Consider the following 25,959-nt stretch of genomic DNA (forward strand, 5'->3'; position numbering starts at 1 on the left):
CTCCTCTCATCTCCTCTCCTCTCCTCTCATCTCCTCTCATCTCTCATCTCCTCTCATCTCCTACTCTCTCTTCTCCTCTCCTAATCTCTCCTCTCCCACTCTCTCCTACTCTCTCCTCTCCTCTCCTACTCTCTCATCTCCTCTCCCACTCTCTCCTACTCTCTCCACTCAACCATTATCTCTCCTCTCCTACTCTCTCCTCTCCACCTCTCCTCTCCTACTCTCTCCTCTCCTCTTCACCTCTCCTTTCCACCTCTCTCCTCTCCTCTTCACCTCTCCTTTCCTCCTCTCCTCTCCTCTCCTCTCCTCTCCTCTCTCCTCCTCCTCTCTCTCTCCTCTCCTCTCTCCTCTCCTCTCCCTCTCCTCTCCTCTCCTCTCCTCTCCTCTCCTATTCTCTCCTTTCCACCTCTCCTATCCACCTCTCTCCTCTCCTATCCACATCTCCTTTCTCCTACTCTCTCCTCTCTTCTCCTACTCTCTCTCCTCTCCCTCTTCACCTCACCCCCTATCCACTTCTCCTCTCCTATTCTCTCCTTTCCACCTCTCCTCTCCACCTCTCTCCTCTCCTATCCACATCTCCTCTCCTACTCTCTCTCTCCTGTCCTACTCTCTCCTCTCCTCTTCACCTCTCCTTTCCACCTCTCCTCTCCACCTCTCTCCTCTCCTCTCCTCTCCACCTCTCCTCTCCTCTTCACCTCTCTTTTCCACCTCTCCTCTCCACCTCTCTCCTCTCCTCTCCACCTCTCCTCTGCTACTCTCTCCTCTCCTACTCTCTCCTCTCCTCCCTCTGCGCTCATATCATCTCCTCTCCTCTCATCTCTACCTCCTCTTCTCTCCTCTCCTCTCCTTTTCACCTCTGTCATCTCCACTTCTTTCCGCTCATCGCTACCTCCTCTTCTCTCCTCTCATCTCCTCTCCTCCTTTTCACCTCTCTCCACTCTTATCCACCTCTCTCCTCCCTCATCCATTAGTCATTCTGCAGATAATCTTCTTTCTAATGATCCTAAACCTCCTTCACTCTGAAACGCTGTGACTTTGACATCAGAGCGACCAGCCTCATCAGACCGGCTGTGATTCTCATTCATTACTGTGGCTCTGACTGAAACCCTGCAGAGTCTCATGCTGATGCAATGGACAGACTGACGGCTCACACTCAGACTCATCTATTATTATTAATATTATTATTATTGTTGTTTTATTATTATTATTGGTGCCATTATTAGTTTGTTGTTGTTATTATTATTAGTATTGTTATTGTTATTATTGTTATTATTATTATTATTATTATTATTATTGTTATTATTGTTATTATTATTACTGTTATTATTGTTATTATTATTATTGTTATTATTATTATTGTTGTTATTATTATTATTGTTATTATTGTTGTTATTATCATTGTTATTATTGTTATTATTGTTATTATTATTATTATTGTTATTATTATTGTTGTTATTATTATTGTTATTATTGTTGTTATTATTATTGTTGTTATTATTATTATTGTTGTTATTATTGTTAGTATTACTATTGTTATTATTATTATATTATTATTATGGTTAGAGTTAGTTTTATTCTTGTTATTATTATTGTCAGTATTATTATTATTATTGTTGTTGTTATTAGGGTTGTCCTTGGTTAATGAAATGACAAAACATTACTAATAGGTGTGTGTGGTGGATTGGGGAAATGGTTGAAGCCGTGCAGCTGGAGGGATGTGTGGTGGATTGGGGAAATAGTTGATGCTGTGCAGCTGGAGGGATGTGTGGTGGATTGGGGAAATGGTTGTAGCCAACCCTATGGTAGATCATATCCAACCCTATGGTAGATCATATCCAACGCTATGGTAGATCATATCCAACGCTATGGTAGATCATATCCAACCCTATGGTAGATCATATCCAACGCTATGGTAGATCATATCCAACGCTATGGTAGATCATATCCAACGCTATGGTAGATCATATCCAACGCTATGGTAGATCATATCCAACGCTATGGTAGATCATATCCAACGCTATGGTAGATCATATCCAACGCTATGGTAGATCATACGCTATGGTAGATCATATCCAACGCTATGGTAGATCATATCCAACGCTATGGTAGATCATATCCAACGCTATGGTAGATCATATCCAACGCCAACGCTATGGTAGATCATATCCAACGCTATGGTAGATCATATCCAACGCTATGGTAGATCATATCCAACGCTATGGTAGATCATATCCAACGCTATGGTAGATCATATCCAACGCTATGGTAGATCATATCCAACGCTATGGTAGATCATATCCAACGCTATGGTAGATCATATCCAACGCTATGGTAGATCATATCCAACGCTATGGTAGATCATATCCAACGCTATGGTAGATCATATCCAACGCCAACGCTATGGTAGATCATATCCAACGCTATGGTAGATCATATCCAACGCCAACGCTATGGTAGATCATATCCAACGCTATGGTAGATCATATCCAACGCCAACGCTATGGTAGATCATATCCAACGCTATGGTAGATCATATCCAAAGCTATGGTAGATCATATCCAACGCTATGGTAGATCATATCCAACGCCAACGCTATAGTAGATCATATCCAACGCCAACGCTATAGTAGATCATATCCAACGCCAACGCTATGGTAGATCATATCCAACGCTATGGTAGATCATATCCAACGCTATGGTAGATCATATCCAACGCTATGGTAGATCATATCCAACGCTATGGTAGATCATATCCAACGCTATGGTAGATCATATCCAACGCTATGGTAGATCATATCCAACCCTATGGTAGATCATATCCAACGCTATGGTAGATCATATCCAACGCCAACGCTATGGTAGATCATATCCAACGCCAACGCTATGGTAGATCATATCCAACGCTATGGTAGATCATATCCAACGCCAACCCTATGGTAGATCATATCCAACGCCAACCCTATGGTAGATCATATCCAACGCCAACCCTATGGTAGATCATATCCAACGCCAACCCTATGGTAGATCATATCCAACGCCAACCCTATGGTAGATCATATCCAACATCAACCCTATGGTAGATCATATCCAACGCCAACCCTATGGTAGATCATATCCAACGCTATGGTAGATCATATCCAACACCAACCCTATGGTAGATCATATCCAACACCAACCCTATGGTAGATCATATCCAACGCCAACGCTATGGTAGATCACATCCAACGCTATGGTAGATCACATCCAACGCTATGGTAGATCATATCCAACGCTATGGTAGATCATATCCAACGCTATGGTAGATCATATCCAACGCTATGGTAGATCATATCCAACGCTATGGTAGATCATATCCAACACCAACCCTATGGTAGATCATATCCAACACCAACCCTATGGTAGATCATATCCAACGCCAACGCTATGGTAGATCACATCCAACGCTATGGTAGATCACATCCAACGCTATGGTAGATCATATCCAACGCTATGGTAGATCATATCCAACGCTATGGTAGATCATATCCAATGCTATGGTAGATCATATCCAACACTATGGTAGATCATATCCAACGCTATGGTAGATCACATCCAACGCTATGGTAGATCATATCCAACGCTATGGTAGATCATATCCAAAGCTATGGTAGATCATATCCAATGCTATGGTAGATCACATCCAACGCTATGGTAGATCATATCCAACGCTATGGTAGATCATATCCAAAGCTATAGTAGATCATATCCAATGCTATGGTAGATCATATCCAACACTATGGTAGATCATATCCAACGCCAACGCTATAGTAGATCATATCCAACGCCAACGCTATAGTAGATCATATCCAACGCCAACGCTATGGTAGATCATATCCAACGCTATGGTAGCCAACGCTATGGTAGATCATATCCAACGCTATGGTAGATCATATCCAACACTATGGTAGATCATATCCAACGCCAACGCTATAGTAGATCATATCCAACGCCAACGCTATGGTAGATCATATCCAACGCTATGGTAGATCATATCCAACGCTATGGTAGATCATATCCAACGCCAACGCTATGGTAGATCATATCCAAAGCTATAGTAGATCATATTCAAAGCTATAGTAGATCATATCCAACGCCAACGCTATGGTAGATCATATCCAACGCCAACTATAGTAGATCCAACGCTATAGTAGATCATATCCAACCAACGCTATGGTAGATCATATCCAACGCCAACCCTATGGTAGATCATATCCAACGCCAACCCTATGGTAGATCATATCCAACGCCAACGCTATGGTAGATCATATCCAACGCTATGGTAGATCATATCCAACGCCAACGCTATGGTAGATCATATCCAACACCAACCCTATGGTAGATCATATCCAACGCCAACCCTATGGTAGATCATATCCAACATCAACCCTATGGTAGATCATATCCAACGCCAACCCTATGGTAGATCATATCCAACGCTATGGTAGATCATATCCAACACCAACCCTATGGTAGATCATATCCAACACCAACCCTATGGTAGATCATATCCAACGCCAACGCTATGGTAGATCACATCCAACGCTATGGTAGATCATATCCAACGCTATGGTAGATCATATCCAAAGCTATGGTAGATCATATCCAATGCTATGGTAGATCATATCCACACTATGGTAGATCATATCCAACGCTATGGTAGATCATATCCAACACCAACGCTATGGTAGATCATATCCAACACCAACCCTATGGTAGATCATATCCAACGCCAACGCTATGGTAGATCATATCCAACGCTATGGTAGATCATATCCAACGCTATGGTAGATCATATCCAAAGCTATGGTAGATCATATCCAATGCTATGGTAGATCATATCCAACACTATGGTAGATCATATCCAACGCTATGGTAGATCATATCCAACACCAACGCTATGGTAGATCATATCCAACACCAACCAACGCTATGGTAGATCATATCCAACGCCAACGCTATGGTAGATCATATCCAACGCTATGGTAGATCATATCCAACACTATGGTAGATCATATCCAACGCCAACGCTATGGTAGATCATATCCAACGCTATGGTAGATCATATCCAACGCCAACCCTATGGTAGATCATATCCAACGCTATGGTAGATCATATCGAAAAGCATCACAATAATCATGTACATTACTTGATATTCCAAAACATATTTAGTAATTACATTGAGGAGAAATTAATGGATCAGCAGAACGGCCAAATCAAATACTATTCCAAATTGAATTATTCATTTGTCAAGTATTTACATTTTTTTGGCGTAAACATTCGTCCTTTTTGATATCGTGAATGTATCGATCTTCTCTCTGTGAAGTTTCTAGAAAGTAGTGAAACTAGTGTTCTGACTCTGTAATGTCCCCCTCGAGCGCTGAGTTAAGAAGCACTTTCCATATTCATCAGATTTCCCTGTTGCTCATAGTCCATTTTCTCAGCTACAGATGGTTCATTAGTGGTTTCAATTCAAACCAGTATCTTTATTCATGTAAATATGAAGATAAACAAAAAAAACTGCAAGTTATATGACAATGTGTGTACGTTGTCATTAGAGCACAACATTAGTTAGACTGTATGGAGGTACTACTGCCTGACTCACCAGTCCATCCATCCAGACAGTGACAGTCACTTCTCACAGGACTGTAGGGGGGTACTACTGCCTGACTCACCAGTCCCTCCATCCAGACAGCGACAGTCACCTCTCACAGGACTGTAGGGGGTACTACTGCCTGACTCACCAGTCCCTCCATCCAGACAGCGACAGTCTCTCACAGGACTGTAGGGGTACTACTGCCTGACTCACCAGTCCATCCAGCCAGACAGCGACAGTCACCTCTCACAGGACTGTAGGGGGTACTACTGCCTGACTCACCAGTCCATCCATCCAGACAGCGACAGTCACCTCTCACAGGACTGTAGGGGTACTACTGCCTGACTCACCAGTCCCTCCATCCAGACAGCGACAGGACTGTAGGGGGTACTACTGCCTGACTCACCAGTCCCTCCATCCAGACAGCGACAGTCACCTCTCACAGGACTGTAGGGGTACTACTGCCTGACTCACCAGTCCATCCATCCAGACAGCAACAGTCACCTCTCACAGGACTGTAGGGGGTACTACTGCCTGACTCACCAGTCCCTCCATCCAGACAGCGACAGTCACCTCTCACAGGACTGTAGGGGTACTACTGCCTGACTCACCAGTCCATCCATCCAGACAGCAACAGTCACCTCTCACAGGACTGTAGGGGTACTACTGCCTGACTCACCAGTCCATCCATCCAGACAGCGACAGTCACCTCTCACAGGACTGTAGGGGGTACTACTGCCTGACTCACCAGTCCATCCAGCCAGACAGCGACAGTCGCCTCTCACAGGACTGTAGGGGGTACTACTGCCTGACTCACCAGTCCATCCAGCCAGACAGCGACAGTCACCTCTCACAGGACTGTAGGGGTACTACTGCCTGCCAGTCCATCCCAGCCAGACAGCGACAGTCACTCACAGGACTGTAGGGGTACTACTGCCTGACTCACCAGTCCATCCAGCCAGACAGCGACAGTCACCTCTCACAGGACTGTAGGGGGTACTATCCAGCCTGACAGCGACAGTCCAGGACTGTAGGGGTACTACTGCCTGACTCACCAGTCCATCCAGCCAGACAGCGACAGTCACCTCTCACAGGACTGTAGGGGTACTACTGCCTGACTCACCAGTCCATCCAGCCAGACAGCGACAGTCACCTCTCACAGGACTGTAGTACTCACCAGTCCTACACTCACCAGTCAGGACTGTAGGGGTACTACTGCCTAACTCACCAGTCCATCCAGCCAGACAGCGACAGTCACCTCTCACAGGACTGTAGGGGGTACTACTGCCTGACTCACCAGTCCATCCAGCCAGACAGTGACAGTCACCTCTCACAGGACTGTAGGGGGTACTACTGCCTGACTCACCAGTCCATCCATCCAGACAGTGACAGTCACCTCTCACAGGACTGTAGGGGTACTACTGCCTGACTCACCAGTCCATCCAGCCAGACAGCGACAGTCACCTCTCACAGGACTGTAGGGGGTACTACTGCCTGACTCACCAGTCCATCCATCCAGACAGTGACAGTCACCTCTCACAGGACTGTAGGGGTACTACTGCCTGACTCACCAGTCCATCCAGCCAGACAGCGACAGTCACCTCTCACAGGACTGTAGGGGGTACTACTGCCTAACTCACCAGTCCATCCATCCAGCCAGACAGCAACAGTCACCTCTCACAGGACTGTAGGGGTACTACTGCCTAACTCACCAGTCCATCCAGCCAGACAGCGACAGTCACCTCTCACAGGACTGTAGGGGGTACTACTGCCTGACTCACCAGTCCCTCCATCCAGACAGCGACAGTCACCTCTCACAGGACTGTAGGGGGTACTACTGCCTGACTCACCAGTCCATCCAGCCAGACAGCAACAGTCACCTCTCACAGGACTGTAGGGGGTACTACTGCCTGACTCACCAGTCCATCCAGCCAGACAGCGACAGTCAACTCTCACAGGACTATAGGGGGTACTACTGCCTAACTCACCAGTCCATCCATCCAGCCAGACAGCGACAGTCACCTCTCACAGGACTGTAGGGGGGTACTACTGCCTGACTCACCAGTCCATCCAGCCAGACAGCGACAGTCACCTCTCACAGGACTGTAGGGGGTACTACTGCCTGACTCACCAGTCCATCCAGCCAGACAGCGACAGTCCTCTCACAGGACTGTAGGGGGTACTACTGCCTAACTCACCAGTCCATCCATCCAGACAGTGACAGTCACCTCTCACAGGACTGTAGGGGGTACTACTGCCTGACTCACCAGTCCATCCAGCCAGACAGCGACAGTCACCTCTCACAGGACTGTAGGGGTACTACTGCCTGACTCACCAGTCCATCCAGCCAGACAGCGACAGTCACCTCTCACAGGACTGTAGGGGGTACTACTGCCTGACTCACCAGTCCATCCATCCAGACAGTGACAGTCACCTCTCACAGGACTGTAGGGGGTACTACTGCCTGACTCACCAGTCCATCCAGCCAGACAGCGACAGTCACCTCTCACAGGACTGTAGGGGGTACTACTGCCTGACTCACCAGTCCATCCATCCAGCCAGCGACAGTCGCCTCTCACAGGACTGTAGGGGGTACTACTGCCTGACTCACCAGTCCATCCATCCAGACAGCGACAGTCACCTCTCACAGGACTGTAGGGGTACTACTGCCTGACTCACCAGTCCATCCAGCCAGACAGCGACAGTCACCTCTCACAGGACTGTAGGGGTACTACTGCCTAACTCACCAGTCCATCCAGCCAGACAGCGACAGTCACCTCTCACAGGACTGTAGGGGTACTACTGCCTAACTCACCAGTCCATCCATCCAGCCAGACAGCGACAGTCACCTCTCACAGGACTGTAGGGGGTACTACTGCCTGACTCACCAGTCCATCCAGCCAGACAGCGACAGTCACCTCTCACAGGACTGTAGGGGGTACTACTGCCTGACTCACCAGTCCATCCAGCCAGACAGCGACAGTCACCTCTCACAGGACTGTAGGGGTACTGCCTAACTCACCAGTCAGGACTGTAGGGGGTACTACTGCCTAACTCACCAGTCCATCCAGCCAGACAGCGACAGTCACCTCTCACAGGACTGTAGGGGGTACTACTGCCTGACTCACCAGTCCATCCAGCCAGACAGCGACAGTCACCTCTCACAGGACTGTAGGGGGTACTACTGCCTGACTCACCAGTCCATCCATCCAGCCAGACAGCGACAGTCACCTCTCACAGGACTGTAGGGGGTACTACTGCCTGACTCACCAGTCCATCCAGCCAGACAGCGACAGTCACCTCTCACAGGACTGTAGGGGGTACTACTGCCTGACTCACCAGTCCATCCAGCCAGACAGCGACAGTCGCCTCTCACAGGACTGTAGGGGGTACTACTGCCTGACTCACCAGTCCATCCACCAGACAGCGACAGTCACCTCTCACAGGACTGTAGGGGTACTACTGCCTAACTCACCAGTCCATCCATCCAGCCAGACAGCGACAGTCACCTCTCACAGGACTGTAGGGGGTACTACTGCCTAACTCACCAGTCCATCCAGCCAGACAGCGACAGTCACCTCTCACAGGACTGTAGGGGGTACTACTGCCTGACTCACCAGTCCATCCAGCCAGACAGCAACAGTCACCTCTCACAGGACTGTAGGGGGTACTACTGCCTAACTCACCAGTCCATCCAGCCAGACAGCGACAGTCACCTCTCACAGGACTGTAGGGGGTACTACTGCCTGACTCACCAGTCCATCCAGCCAGACAGCAACAGTCACCTCTCACAGGACTGTAGGGGGTACTACTGCCTGACTCACCAGTCCCTCCATCCAGACAGCGACAGTCACCTCTCACAGGACTGTAGGGGTACTACTGCCTGACTCACCAGTCCATCCAGCCAGACAGGACAGTCACCTCTCACAGGACTGTAGGGGTACTACTGCCTGACTCACCAGTCCATCCAGCCAGACAGCGACAGTCACCTCTCACAGGACTGTAGGGGTACTACTGCCTAACTCACCAGTCCATCCATCCAGCCAGACAGCGACAGTCACCTCTCACAGGACTGTAGGGGGTACTACTGCCTGACTCACCAGTCCATCCAGCCAGACAGCGACAGTCACCTCTCACAGGACACTGCCTAACTCACCAGTCCATCCAGCCAGACAGCGACAGTCACCTCTCACAGGACTGTAGGGGTACTACTGCCTGACTCACCAGTCCATCCAGCCAGACAGCGACAGTCACCTCTCACAGGACTGTAGGGGTACTACTGCCTGACTCACCAGTCCATCCAGCCAGACAGCGACAGTCACCTCTCACAGGACTGTAGGGGGTACTACTGCCTGACTCACCAGTCCATCCAGCCAGACAGCGACAGTCGCCTCTCACAGGACTGTAGGGGGTACTACTGCCTAACTCACCAGTCCATCCATCCAGACAGCGACAGTCACCTCTCACAGGACTGTAGGGGTGTACTACTGCCTGACTCACCAGTCCATCCAGCCAGACAGCGACAGTCACCTCTCACAGGACTGTAGGGGGTACTACTGCCTGACTCACCAGTCCATCCAGCCAGACAGCGACAGTCACCTCTCACAGGACTGTAGGGGGTACTACTGCCTGACTCACCAGTCCATCCAGCCAGACAGTGACAGTCACCTCTCACAGGACTGTAGGGGGTACTACTGCCTGACTCACCAGTCCATCCAGCCAGACAGCGACAGTCACCTCTCACAGGACTGTAGGGGTACTACTGCCTGACTCACCAGTCCATCCATCCAGACAGTGACAGTCACCTCTCACAGGACTGTAGGGGTACTACTGCCTGACTCACCAGTCCATCCAGCCAGACAGCGACAGTCACCTCTCACAGGACTGTAGGGGTACTACTGCCTAACTCACCAGTCCATCCATCCAGCCAGACAGCGACAGTCACCTCTCACAGGACTGTAGGGGGTACTACTGCCTGACTCACCAGTCCATCCAGCCAGACAGCGACAGTCACCTCTCACAGGACTGTAGGGGTACTACTGCCTGACTCACCAGTCCATCCAGCCAGACAGCAACAGTCACCTCTCACAGGACTGTAGGGGGTACTACTGCCTGACTCACCAGTCCATCCAGCCAGACAGCGACAGTCACCTCTCACAGGACTGTAGGGGTACTACTGCCTGACTCACCAGTCCATCCAGCCAGACAGCGACAGTCACCTCTCACAGGACTGTAGGGGTACTACTGCCTGACTCACCAGTCCTCCATCCAGACAGCGACAGTCACCTCTCACAGGACTGTAGGGGTACTACTGCCTGACTCACCAGTCCATCCAGCCAGACAGCAACAGTCACCTCTCACAGGACTGTAGGGGGGTACTACTGCCTGACTCACCAGTCCATCCAGCCAGACAGCGACAGTCACCTCTCACAGGACTGTAGGGGTACTACTGCCTAACTCACCAGTCCATCCATCCAGCCAGACAGCGACAGTCACCTCTCACAGGACTGTAGGGGGTACTACTGCCTGACTCACCAGTCCATCCAGCCAGACAGCGACAGTCACCTCTCACAGGACTGTAGGGGGTACTACTGCCTAACTCACCAGTCCATCCAGCCAGACAGCGACAGTCACCTCTCACAGGACTGTAGGGGGTACTACTGCCTGACTCACCAGTCCATCCAGCCAGACAGCGACAGTCACCTCTCACAGGACTGTAGGGGTACTACTGCCTGACTCACCAGTCCATCCAGCCAGACAGCGACAGTCACCTCTCACAGGACTGTAGGGGGTACTACTGCCTGACTCACCAGTCCATCCAGCCAGACAGCGACAGTCGCCTCTCACAGGACTGTAGGGGTACTACTGCCTAACTCACCAGTCCATCCATCCAGACAGCGACAGTCACCTCTCACAGGACAGACACTGCCTGACTCACCAGTCCATCCAGCCAGACAGCGACAGTCACCTCTCACAGGACTGTAGGGGGTACTACTGCCTGACTCACCAGTCCATCCAGCCAGACAGCGACAGTCACCTCTCACAGGACTGTAGGGGTACTACTGCCTGACTCACCAGTCCATCCAGCCAGACAGCGACAGTCACCTCTCACAGGACTGTAGGGGGTACTACTGCCTGACTCACCAGTCCATCCAGCCAGACAGCGACAGTCACCTCTCACAGGACTGTAGGGGGGGGTCACCAGTCCATCCAGCCTGACTCACCAGTCCATGCCTGACTCACCAGTCCATCCATCCAGACAGCGACAGTCGCCTCTCACAGGACTGTAGGGGGTACTACTGCCTGACTCACCAGTCCATCCAGCCAGACAGCGACAGTCGCCTCTCACAGGGTCACAGCCATCGGCATGGATACAGTCACACGGCATGATACTCTCGACACTGTTCTCCATACGTGCCCTCCTGAAAACAGCAACGTTAACATTACACCACAATGTTACATTACACCAGAACATTACATTACACCAGAACATTACATTACACCAGAACATTACATTACACCAGAACATTACATTACACCAGAACATTACATTACACCAAAACAAACGTTCCGTTCATATACTGTATATAGGCTTATACGTTTCTGATAGACCTCCCTCTCTTCCCCATCTCTCTCTCTCTCTTCCCCCCCTCTCTCTCACTTCCCCCTCTCTCTCTCTCTCTCTCTCTCTTCCCCCTCTCTCTCTTCCCCCCTCTCTCTCTCTCTTCCCCCTCTCTCTCTCCCCCCCTCTCTCTCTACAAATGCAAATAGTCTGGGTAGCCATTTGATTAGATATTCAGGAGTCTTATTGCTTGGGGGTAGAAGCTGTTTAGATGCCTCTTAGACATAGACTTGGCACTCCGGTACCGCTTGCTGTGCGGTAGCAGAGAGAACAGTCTAGGGTGGCTTCAGTCATTGACAATTTTTAGGGCCTTCTGACACTGCCTGGTATAGAGGTCCTGGATGGCAGGAAGCTTGTCCCCAGTGATGTTCTGGGCCATTCGCACTGTCCTCTGTAGTGCATTGTGGCCGGCGGCCCGAGCAGTTGCCATACCAGGCAGTGATGCAACCTGTCAGGATGCTTTCGATGGTGCAGCTGTAGAACCTTTTGAGGATCTGAGGACCCATGCCAAATCTTTTCAGTCTCCTGAGGGGGAATAGGTTTTGTCGTGCCCTCTTCACGATTGTCTTGGTGTGCTTGGAAAATGTTAGTTTGTTGGTGATGTGGACACCAAGGAAGTGGAAGCTCTCAACCTGCTCCACTGCAGCCCCGTCGATGAGAATGGGAGCGTGCTCTGTCCTCCTTGTCCTGTAGTCCACAATCATCTCCTTTGTCTTGATCACATTGAGGGAGAGGTTGTTGTCCTGGGACCACACTGCCAGGTCTCTGACCTCCTCCCTGTAGGCTGTCTCATCGTTGTCAATGATCAGGCCTACCACTGTTGTGTCGTCTGCAAACTTAATGATGGTGTTGGGGTTGTGCCTGGCCATGCAGTTATGAGTGAACAGGGAGTACAGGAGGGGACTGAGCACGCACCCCTGAGGGGCCCCTGTGTTGAGGATCAGCGTGGCGGATGTGTTGTTACTTACCCTTACGACCTGGGGGCGGCCAGTCAGGAAGTCCAAGATCCAGTTGCAGAGGGAGGTGTTAAGTCCCAGGGTCCTTAGCTTATTGATGAGCTTTGAGGGCACTATGGTGTTGAACGCTGAGCTATAGTCAATGAATACCATTCTCACGTAGGTGTTCCTTTTGTCCAGGTGGGAAAGGGCAGTGTGGAGTGCAATAGAGATTGCATCATCTGTGGATCTGTTTGGGCGGTATGCAAATTGGAGTGGGTCTAGGGTTTCTGGGATAATGGCGTTGATGTGAGCCATGACAAGCCTTTAGAAGCACTTCATGGCTACAGACGTGAGTGATACGGGTCGGAAGTCATTTAGGCAGGTTACCTTAGTGTTCATGGGCACAGAGACTATGGTGGTCTGCTTGAAACATGTTGGTATTACAGACTCAGGAGTTCTGACATCGCCTGGTATAGAGGCGTAAGGGAGAGGTTGAAAATGTACACGTCCTGGTAATCCGTCTGGCCCTGCGGCCTTGTGAATGTTGACCTGTTTAAAGCACTAGCCTTTAGCTCAGTGCGGATGTTGCCTGTAATCCATGGTTTCTGGTTGGGGTATGTACGGTCACTGAGGGGACGACGTCATCGATGCACTTATTGATAAAGCCAATGACTGATGTGGTGTACTCCTCAATGTCATCAGAGGAATCCCAGAACATATTCCAGTCTGTGCTGCAAAACAGTCCTGTAGCTTAGCATCTGCTTCATCTGACCACTTTATTATTGACCGAGTCACTGGTGCTTCCTGCTTTAATTTTTGCTTGTAAGCAGGAATCAGGAGGATAGAATGATGGTCAGATTTGCCAAATGGAGGGCGAGGGAGAGCTTTGTATGTGTCTCTGTGTGTGGAGTAAAGGTGGTCCAGAGTTTTCCCCCCTCTGGTTGCACTTCTAACATGTTGAAAGAATTGAGGTAAAACTGATTTAAGTTTCCCTGCATTAAAGTCCCCGGCTACTAGAAGTGCCTCCTCTGGGTGAGCGTTTTCCTGTTTGCTTAGGGGGGAATACAGCTCATTCAATGCAGCCGACCTCTGACTGTGGTGGATTGTAAACAGCTATGGAAACTAGCTCTAGTCTTGTGTATTTTATTTTATTCCTCTTGAGGTACTATAATCTGTATCGTTGGGAAGGGCTCGTAAATAAGCATTTCACGCTAAAGTCTACACCAGTTTAATGGGGAGGATGTGACCAATAACATGTGATTTGTTTGATCTCTCTCTCTGTCTCTCCTCTCTCTCTCTCTCTCTCTCTCTCTCCCTCTCTCTCTCTCTCTCTCTCTCTCTCTCCTCTCTCTCTCTCTCTCTCTCTCTCTCTCTCTCTCTCTCTCCTCTCTCTCTCTTTCTCTCTCTCTCTGTCTCTCTCTCTCTCTCTCTCTCCTCTCTCTCTCTCTCTCTCTCTCTCTCTCTCTCTCTCTCTCTGTCTCTCTCTCTCTCTCTCTCTCTCTCTCTCTCTCTCTCTCTCTCTCTCTCTCTCTCTCTCTCCTTCTCTCCTCTCTCTCTCCTCTCTCTCTCTCTCTCTGTCTCTCTCTCTCCCTCTCCTTCTCCTCTCTCTCTCTCCTTCTCTCTCTCTCTCTCTCTCTCTCTCTCTCTCTCTCTCTCTCTCTCTCTCTCTCTTTCCCTCTCTCTCTCTCTCTCTCTGTCTGTCTCTGTCTCTCTCTTTTTCTCTCTCTCTGTCTCTGTGTCTCTCTCTCTGTCTCTCTCTCTCTCTCTCCCTCTCTCTCTCTGTCTCTCTCTTTTCTCTCTCTCCCTCTCTCTCTCTCCCTCTCTCTCCCTCTCCTCTCTCTCTCTTTCCCTCTCTCCTTCTCTCTCTCTCCTCTCTCTCTCTCTCCCTCTCTCTCTCTCTCTCTCTCTCTCTCTCTCTCCCTCTCCTTCTCTCTCTCTCTGTCTCTCTCTCTCTCTCTCTCCCCTCTCCTCTCTCTCCCTCTCCCTCTCCTTCTCCTCTCTCTCTCCCTCTCTCTCTCTCTCTCTCTCTCTCTCTCTCTCTCTCTCTCTCTCTCTCTCTCTCTGTCTCTGTCTCTGTCTCTGTCTCTGTCTCTCTCTTACTCACGGGACAGGTTGTGTCACAGTACTCGTCCATCCAGCCGGGGGCGCAGGTACAGGTTCCATTGCCCGGGTCACAGGCCGCCCCGTTGGCACACAGGCACGTCTGATTACAGTTCAGACCCCAGGTATCACTGGAGCACGAGATGGTACAATCCACACCCTGCCAACCTGGAGAGGACAGGAGGAGTGGGAGGAAGGGTGGTGAGAAGAGAGGGGAACAAGGGTAGAAGGAGAGAATGAGGAAGAGGTTCCAGTTACCTGTCCCTGAAGGATTCCTCAATTCTGAAATCGCAACATTTTTGACAAAATCAACAATGCTCTCTGCATATTATGTGAGGGCTTGTAAATTTGACCATCCAGCAAACAATTTCAGCATAAAACTGACCAATCAGCACACTATTTCAGCATACAACTGACCAATCAGCACACTATTTCAGCATACAACTGACCAATCAGCACACTATTTCAGCATACAACTGACCAATCAGCACACTATTTCAGCATACAACTGACCAATCAGCACACTATTACCTCATAAAACAGTCACATCATCGCAATATTATCGCATAAAACGGACCAATCAGCACACTATTTCAGCATACAACTGACCAATCAGCACACTATTACCTCATAAAACAGTCACATCATCGCAATATTATCGCATAAAACGGACCAATCAGCACACTATTTCAGCATACAACTGACCAATCAGCACACTATTACCTCATAAAACAGTCACATCATCGCAATATTATCGCATAAAACGGACCCATCACCGCAGTACAAGAAGAGGGTTCGCAATTTCAACCAATCACCACACATTTACCTCATAACATGGTTCAATCAAACCAAATGTCAACGATCTGTTTCCCTTGTCATGGCATTTTGTCAATGTCAGAATTGTAGCAGATAAATCCAACAACTGTGCCGAGTGACTGTATGAATGAGCTCTTCAGGAATACAGAACAGATCTACAACTTCACTCTCTGTCCTGCAGCACAACGTCACTCTCTGTACTCTATATACTCTCTGTACTGTACTCTATATACTCTCTGTACTGTACTCTATATACTCTCTGTACTGTACTCTATATACTCTCTGTACTGTACTCTATGTACTCTCTATACTGTACTCTATATACTCTCTGTACTGTACTCTATATACTCTCTATACTGTACTCTATATACTCTCTGTACTGTACTCTATATACTCTCTATACTGTACTCTATATACTCTATATACTCTCTGTATTGTACTCTATATACTCTCTATACTGTACTCTATATACTCTCTATACTGTACTCTATATACTCTCTATACTGTACTTTATATACTCTCTGTACTCTATATACTCTCTGTACTGTACTCTATATACTCTCTATACTGTACTCTATATACTCTCTATACTGTACTCTATGTACTCTCTTTACTGTACTCTATATACTCTCTATACTGTCCTCTATATACTCTCTATACTCTCTGTATTGTACTCTATATACTCTCTATACTGTACTCTATATACTCTCTGTATTGTACTCTATGTACTCTCTTTACTGTCCTCTATATACTCTATATACTGTACTCTATATACTCTCTGTATTGTACTCTATGTACTCTCTTTACTGTCCTCTATATACTCTATATACTGTACTCTATATACTCTCTGTATTGTACTCTATGTACTCTCTTTACTGTACTCCCCACCAACAGCCCCAATGGTCAACAATATAATGAGCCAAGACTAAATACGCTGAAATACAAAGTAACTCAGTCCATAACATACAGGGCAAACACCTGACAAACCCTGACAAACCCTGACAAACCCTGACCAACCCTGACCAACCCTGACCAACCCTGACAAACCCTGACAAACCCTGACCAACCCTGACAAACCCTGACAAACCCTGACAAACCCTGACCAACCCTGACCAACCCTGACCAACCCTGACAAACCCTGACCAACCCTGACCAAACCCTGACCAACCCTGACAAACCCTGACCAACCCTGACCAACCCTGACAAACCCTGACAAACCCTGACCAACCCTGACAAACCCTGACAAACCCTGACAAACCCTGACAAACCCTGACCAACCCTGACCAACCCTGACAAACCCTGACCAACCCTGACAAACCCTGACAAACCCTGACCAACCCTGACAAACCCTGACAAACCCTGACCAACCCTGACCAACCCTGACAAACCCTGACAAACCCTGACAAACCCCTGACAAACCCTGACCAACCCTGACAAACCCTGACCAACCCTGACCAACCCTGACAAACCCTGACAAAACCCTGACAAAACCCTGACCAACCTGACCAACCCTGACAAACCCTGACAAACCCTGACAAACCCTGACAAACCCTGACAAAACCCTGACAAACCCTGACAAACCCTGACCAACCCTGACAAAACCCTGACAAACCCTGACAAACCCTGACAAACCCTGACAAACCCTGACAAACCCTGACAAACCCTGACAAACCCTGACAAACCCTGACAAACCCTGACAAACCCTGACAAACCCTGACAAACCCTGACAAACCCTGACAAACCCTGACAAACCCTGACAAACCCTGACAAACCCTGACAAACCCTGACAAACCCTGACAAACCCTGACAAACCCTGACAAACCCAGACAAACCCTGACAAACCCTGACAAAACCCTGACAAACCCTGACAAAACCTTAACAAACCCCTGACAAACCCTGACAAACCCTGACCAAACACAAAACCCTGACAAACCCTGACTAACCCTGACAAACCCTGACAAAACCCTGACAAAACCCTGACAAACCCTGACAAACCCTGACAAACCCCTGACAAACCCTGACAAAACCTGACAAACCCTGACAAACCCCTGCTCAACCCTGACAAACCCTGACAAAACAAACCCTGACAAAACCCTGACAAAACCCTGACAAACCCTGACAAAACCTGACAAACCCTGACAAACCCCTGCTCAACCCTGACAAACCCCTGACAAAACAAACCCTGACAAACCCTGACAAACCCCTGACAAACCACGACAAACCCTGACAAAACCCCTGACAAACCCTGACAAAACCCAGACAAACCCTGACAAACCCTGACAAACCCTGACAACCCCCTGCTCAACCCTGACAAACCCTGACAAACCCCTGACAAACCCCCTCCTCAACCAAAGTGCACAGAAAAGTGCATCACATCTCGCTCTATGCTCCACACTCTCACTCCAGAATCAATCACATCTCGCGTATACGCTCCACACTCTCACTCCAGAATCAATCACATCTCGCTCTACGCTCCACACTCTCACTCCAGAATCAATCACATCTCGCGTCCACAGAACACATGAACCAGATTGTTTATACTCTGTGTGTATGTAGAAGTTATCTGAGCTTTGTCAACTGTAGGATGATGGTTATTATACGTGTATGAAGAAGTTATCTGAGAGCTTACAGTGTAATCAGAGGACTGTGGGACTGAGACAGCCACCCACACTCTCTCTCAGAACTTCTCGGAGCTGAGCGGAGTGTCGTTCCCAGAGATCCACTCTGATGTCTGTCTTTAATTACCCATGATTCCCTGGGAGATTCCAAGCCACGTAAATATTTAAACATGCTGGCATTGAGAAGTACTGAAGTAACAGAGGAGTTAAGTTCTTCATTTCTCTCTGTCTCTCTCTGTCTCTCTGTCTCTCTCTGTCTCTATGCCTCTCTCTGTCTCTCTCTCTGTCTCTCTCTCTGTCTCTCTCTCTGTCTCTCTCTGTCTCTCTCTCTGTCTCTCTCTCTCTCTCTCTGTCTCTCTCTCTGTCTCTCTCTGTCTCTCTCTCTGTCTCTCTCTGTCTCTCTCTCTGTCTCTCTCTCTCTCTCTCTTTCTGTCTCTCTCTCTGTCTCTCTCTGCCTCTCTCTCTGTCTCTATGTCTCTCTCTCTCTTTATCTCTCTCCCTCCCTCTCTCTCTCTTTATCTCCCTCCCTCTCTCTCTCTCTTTATCTCTCTCCCTCCCTCTCTCTCTCTTTATCTCCCTCCCTCTCTCTCTGAGGAGAACCGTGTAATAGAGTGCTGATCGTTAGTGTCTCCACATCAGTCTAATGGACTATTGATTGATTGGTGGAGTATGTTGATGAGTAGAATGTGATTCGTGGGTTGAGTTTAATGTTCTTGGGTAGGTTCCGTTACACTGCAAATGGTAATACAGTTACTAGAGTTACTACAGCTTGTCTGTCTGGTAATATAGTTACTATAGTTACTACAGCTTGTCTGTCTGTCTGGTAATATAGTTACTATAGTTACTACAGCTTGTCTGTCTGTCTGGTAAGCTTGTCTGTCTGTCTGGTATAGTTACTATAGATACTAGCTTGTCTGTCTGGTAATATAGTTAGCCTTGTCTGTCTGTCTGGTAATATAGTTACTATAGTTACTACAGCTTGTTGTCTGAATGGTATTATAGTTACTATAGTTACTACAGCTTGTCTGTCTGTCTGAATGGTAATATAGTTACTACAACTTGTCTGTCTGTTAATATAGTTACTGCAACTTGTCTGTCTGTCTGTTTAGTAATATAGTTGCTATTATTGAGATTCTATTAAATTACTAGAGGGGCTACATCATCAACCCTCAAAGTGCCAGAATGCAGTGAAATGGCAGCCATGTTGGTCAGGGAGAAATCCAAACCAGTCTAATTGGAATGAATGGCTGTAGAGGCATAATCCTGATTTTACTTACGCAGGAAATACGGGTTTACCAATTTTTTTGTAGAACTAGCCTCTTTAACTAGGGCTCCAGAGTGGCGCAGTGGTCTATGTCACTGCATCTCAGTGCTAGAGGCGCCACTACAGACCCTGGTTCGATTCCAGGCTGTATCACAACCGGCCATGATTGGGAGTCCCATAGGGCGGCACACAATTGGCCCAGCGTCGACCGGATTTGGCCGGGGTAGGCTGTCATTGTAAATAAGAATGTGTTCTTAATTGACTTGCCTGGTTAAACTAAGGTTAAATAAAATATCTATAAACAGTCCATAAATGTCTACATTTGCTGTGAGTGCTGTTATATAATACAATATCAGTACTAGTTGCATTCACAACTTGTCTAAGTCCTATCATCAACTGATGTCAGCGTGTGGCTGTGGATTGACAGAATTGTTTGAATTGAATGTTGTCATATTGGCAGTTAAAAATGTATGGAATCATTCCTCTAAAACTGTCTGGCTAGCTAGCTAACGACATACAACGCAGATACATTCTTAAAGAGAGAGGAAAGAAAGAGAGAGAGAGGAGAGAAGGAAAGAGCGAGATATGACAGTATTCAGTGTAACGCACCTTCTCTGCACATGCAGGATCCGTCGATGTGTGAGCAGGCGATCTGGTTGTGGCAGTTACAGGGAGAGGAACAGTTGGCCCCATACACCCCAGCAGGACAGGTCAGAGAACAGTCATCACCTGAGAGAGAGAGAGAGAGAGATTAGGCCGATACCCACTAATTATCAACATCCAGAAAAGAGCCGTTCATTCCTATAACCACCTAAAAGGAAGCGATTCCCAAACCTTCCATTACAAAGCCATCACCTACAGAGAGATGAACCTGGAGAAGAGTCCCCTAAGCAAGCTGGTCCTGGGGCTCTGTTCACAAACACAAACATACCCCACAGAGCCCCAGGACAGCAGCACAATTAGACCCAACGAAATCATGAGAAAACAAAAAGATAATTACTTGACACATTGGAAAGAATTAATAAAAAAACAGAGCAAACTAGAATGCTATTTGGCCCTACACAGAGAGTACACAGCGGCAGAATACCTGACCACTGTGACTGACCCAAAATTAAGGAAAGCTTTGACTATGTACAGACTCAGTGAGCATAGCCTTGCTATTGAGAAAGGCTGCCGTAGGCGGACATGGCTCTCAAGAGAAGACAGGCTATGTGCTCACTGCCCACAAAATGAGGTGGAAACTGAGCTGCACTTCCTAACCTCCTGCCAAATGTATGACCATATTAGAGAGACATATTTCCCTCAGATTACACAGATCCACAAAGAATTCGAAAACAAATCCAATTTTGATAAACTCCCATATCTACTGGGTGAAATTCCACAGTGTGCCATCACAGCAGCAAGATTTGTGACCTGTTGCCACGAGAAAAGGGCAACCAGTGAAGAACACACACCATTGTAAATACAACCCATATTTATGCTTATTTATTTTATCTTGTGTCCTTTAACCATTTGTACAGAGAGAGAGAGAGAGAGACAGAGAGACAGAGAGAGAGAGAGAGAGAAGAGAGAAGGAGAGAGGAAGGAAGGAAGGAAGGAAGGAAGGAAGGAAGGAAGGAAGGAAGGAAGGAAGGAAGGAAGGAAGGAAGGAAGGAAGAAGAAGGAGAGAGAGAGAATGAGAGCGAGAATCAGACACTTTTTTTTAACTTTCTTTCTTTCACGATACATCCTCATTTCATTAAAACCACTACCGCCCGCCCCCAAATACCCCCTTTAAAAACAAATATCCCCTATTCTATACACTCACCTTGCCCTGAACCCTATTCTATACACTCACCTTGCCCTGAACCCTATTCTATACACTCACCTTGCCCTGAACCCTATTCTATACACTCACCTTGCCCTGAACCCCACTTGATACAAAACAACACACCACACTCACCTCCTAACCAAAAACCTCACCACTCCTCATACACACTGCCATTTTATACAACATCTCCAACCCATCTTAGCCCCATCTTCCCCCCTGAAACATCTGAACCACACTCCACACTGCTTAGCATTTTATACAACACCTCCTGAAACATCTCCACACTGCTTAGCATTTTATACAACATCTCCTGAAACATCTCCACACTGCTTAGCATTTTACACAACTCAAATTCCACCCTAAGGCACCGCAGAGGCCTTCCCATTCAATAATAGTAAAGGGTATCCCCCCACCTTTGACCCTGTTCCTCCTCGTTCGCCAAATAGACAACTTTGCCTGAGCAAACATTTGGCCTACTTGAATAGCTGTACCCCATTATACATATCCCAACAGTGAACTCCACCCCCGACCTCTCACACAGACATTCCAATAATGATATTAACCTGGCGCACGTAGAAAACCCATGATGCACAGTTTCACTCATGACACAGAAAGGACACCCCAGTCCAGCTCTCGGGTCGACCCGTGACAACCAGCTGTTAGTGGCCAGGGCTCCATGTAGAACCCTCCACTGGAGGTCCCCTGACCTCTTTGGTACTGGGTTTGTAGAGCCCCCTCCATCTAAAACCCATCATACTCTCCTCCCTACATAGCCCCTGCCACTGATGTGCCTTTACTCCTGTTAGGCTCCTAATGTTCCTCACCTTAACGCAGAGGTTTGAGGGCTTTAACCTCCCACCCCCTCAAACTCCCCCACACCCTCAAACTCCCCCAGGGTCCTCCCGCCCCCTTGCCAGTCCCCAGTCTCTGCAGTCACCTGCTGTGGTGGCAACATTGGTGGCTCCTCCCCCTTTTGGCCGCTCGAACACCCCCCTTACCGGCTCAGACAGGGCCTCCTGGACCTCCTCCAGGAATCTCTCCAACAGCCTAAGAGACGTTATTCCTGTTTATTAAGCAGTTCATGGCTACAGACGTGAGTGATACGGGTCGCTAGTCACTTAGGCAGGTTACCTTCGTGTTCTTGGGCACAGAGACTATGGTGGTCTGCTTGAAACATGTTGGTATTACAGACTCAGACAGGGAGAGGTTGAAAATGTCAGTGAAGACACTTTCCAGTTGGTCAGCGCACGCTCGGAGTACACATCCTGATAATCCGTCTGGCCCTGCGGCCTTGTTAATGTTGACCTGTTTAAAGGTCTTACTCACATCGGCTGCGGAGAGTGTGATCATACAGTCGTCCGGAACAGCTGATGATCTCATGCATGTTTCAGTGTTACTTGCCTCGAAGCGAGTATAGAAGTGATCTAACTCGTCTGGTAGGCTCGTGTCACTGGGCAGCTCACGGCTGTGCTTCCCATTGTAGTCTGTAATAGTTTGCAGGCCCTGCCACATCTGACGAGCATCAGAGCCGATGTAGTACGATTCAATCTTAGTCCTGTATTGACGCTTTGCCTGTTTGATGGTTCGTTGGAGGGCATAACGGGATTTCTTATAAGCTTCTGGGTTAGATTCCCGCTCCTTGAAAGCGGCAGCTCTACCCTTTAACTCAGTGCAAATGTTGCCTGTAATCCATGGCTTCTGATTGGGGTATGTACGTACAGTCACTGTGGGGATGACATCCTCGATGCACTTATTAATGACGTCCCTTAACACTCCCACTGAGCCTGAATGAGGCTCCTCCCAATTTCTGTCTTTCGTAAAATCCATTGTACAGTTCCAGTCCCCGCGACCACCAGCTTCTCCTCAGGCGCTACCTGCGAGAGTTCCTGTCTAAGACACCCAAACAGATGCTCCCTCTCCCTCCCTGTGTTAGGTGCATACACATTTATAAGGACAAAACCCCTAGTTGTTAATTTCTGCTTTTACAACAAGCAGTCTACCCCTACACACCTCCTTTGAGGAGCACATTTTTACTGCCAGCCCCGGTGCAAAAAAGACTGCCACCCCTGCACTTATATTTGTCCCATGGCTCAGCACACTTACCCCTTTTCCACCAGAGACCCCAATCGACTTCATTCACCACATCATTATGCATCTCCTGCAGAAACAACACCTGTACTTTTGTTTTGTTTTACATATACACCCAAAAGACTCCTCTTTCCCACATCTCTGGCGCCATTTATGTTAAGCGAGCCGACCCAAAGAGTCTCCATAAGAAGTGGGAGAAAAGGCAGCAAAGAAAGAGACCAATAGCAAAGCTCAAAAAGCCCCAGTGCCAGAAGGAAACTATACATCTAAACAGTGTCTGAAAGTAGACCCAACTCCATCTCCCATCCTGATCCCCCCCAGCACCAGGCAAAGGTTCCTTTGACCACACCAGCCTCTCAGGTTCCTTTGACCACACCAGCCACTCAGGTTCCTTTGACCCACACCAGCCTCTCAGGTTCCTTTGACCACACCAGCCTCTCAGGTTCCTTTGACCACACCAGCCTCTCAGGTTCCTTTGACCACACCAGCCTCTCAGGTTCCTTTGACCGCACCAGCCTCTCAGGTTCCTTTGACCACCACCAGCCTCTCAGGTTCCTTTGACCACACCAGCCTCTCAGGTTCCTTTGACCACACCAGCCTCTCAGGTTCCTTTGACCACACCAGCCTCTCAGGTTCCTTTGACCACACCAGCCTCTCAGGTTCCTTTGACCACACCAGCCTCTCAGGTTCCTTTGACCCACCAGCCTCTCAGGTTCCTTTGACCACACCAGCCTCTCAGGTTCCTTTGACCACACCAGCCTCTCAGGTTCCTTTGACCACACCAGCCTCTCAGGTTCCTTTGACCACACCAGCCTCTCAGGTTCCTTTGACCACACCAGCCTCTCAGGTTCCTTTGACCGCACCAGCCTCTCAGGTTCCTTTGACCACACCAGCCTCTCAGGTTCCTTTGACCACACCAGCCTCTCAGGTTCCTTTGACCACACCAGCCTCTCAGGTTCCTTTGACCACACCAGCCTCTCAGGTTCCTTTGACCACACCAGCCTCTCAGGTTCTTTGACCACACCAGCCTCTTCTTTGACCACACCAGCCTCTCAGGTTTTTTTCATTTTCCACTTGACAACCCCCCCCTAGTCTCTTACACTTCCTCACTATACTCTCCTCATCCACTAGAATAACCTGACTAGGCCCAGCCTCATCTACACCACCATCTATAACCTGACTAGACTCAGCCTCATCTACACCACCATCTATAACCTGACTAGACCCAGCCCCATCTACCGCACCATCTATAACCTGACTAGACTCATCTACACCACCATCCATAACCTGAGTAGACCCAGCCTCATCTACACCACCATCTATAACCTGACTAGACCCAGCCTCATCTACACCACCATCTATAACCTGAGTAGACCCAGCCTCATCTACACCACCATCTATAACCTGAGTAGACCCAGCCTCATCTACACCACCATCTATAACCTGACTAGACCCAGCCTCATCTACACCACCATCTATAACCTGACTAGACCCAGCCTCATCTACACCACCATCTATAACCTGACTAGACCCAGCCTCATCTACACCACCATCTATAACCTGACTAGACCCAGCCTCATCTAGACACCATCTATAACCTGACTAGACCCAGCCTCATCTACACCACCCTCCATTTCATGACTAGACCCAGCCTCATCCACTAGAATAACCTGACTAGACCCAGCCTCATCTACACCACCATCTATAACCTGACTAGACCCAGCCTCATCTACATCACCATCTCTAACCTGACTAGACCCAGCCTCATCTACACCACCCTCCATAACCTGACTAGACCCAGCCTCATCTACACCACCCTCCATAGCATGACTAGACCCAGCCTCATCTACACCACCCTCCATAGCATGACTAGACCCAGCCTCATCTACACCACCATCCATAACCTGACTAGACCCAGCCTCATCTACCCCACCTATCTACTGACTAGACCCAGCCTCATCTACACCACCATCTATAACCTGACTAGACCCAGCCTCATCTACACCTCCATCTATAACCTGACTAGACCCAGCCTCATCTACACCACCATCTATAACCTGACTAGACCCAGC

At 48.3% G+C, this 25,959-nt stretch overlaps 1 protein-coding gene across 1 annotated transcript in view; it reads right to left on the reverse strand.

The window, feature by feature from the left end:
- LOC121845859 (multiple epidermal growth factor-like domains protein 11) overlaps positions 1-25,959 on the reverse strand; it is a gene marked incomplete at its 5' end in the record, with an annotated part of 115,586 nt that overhangs the window by 53,213 nt on the left and 36,414 nt on the right. Inside the window, 5 exon segments of the mRNA XM_042318029.1 lie at positions 11,944-12,016; positions 12,018-12,053; positions 15,296-15,459; positions 20,599-20,718; positions 22,213-22,220. Coding sequence (XP_042173963.1) covers positions 11,944-12,016; positions 12,018-12,053; positions 15,296-15,459; positions 20,599-20,718; positions 22,213-22,220 — 401 coding nt within the window.

The sequence above is a fragment of the Oncorhynchus tshawytscha genome, unplaced genomic scaffold, assembly GCF_018296145.1.
Source record: "Oncorhynchus tshawytscha isolate Ot180627B unplaced genomic scaffold, Otsh_v2.0 Un_contig_4866_pilon_pilon, whole genome shotgun sequence".
Taxonomy (NCBI): Eukaryota; Metazoa; Chordata; class Actinopteri; order Salmoniformes; family Salmonidae; genus Oncorhynchus; species Oncorhynchus tshawytscha.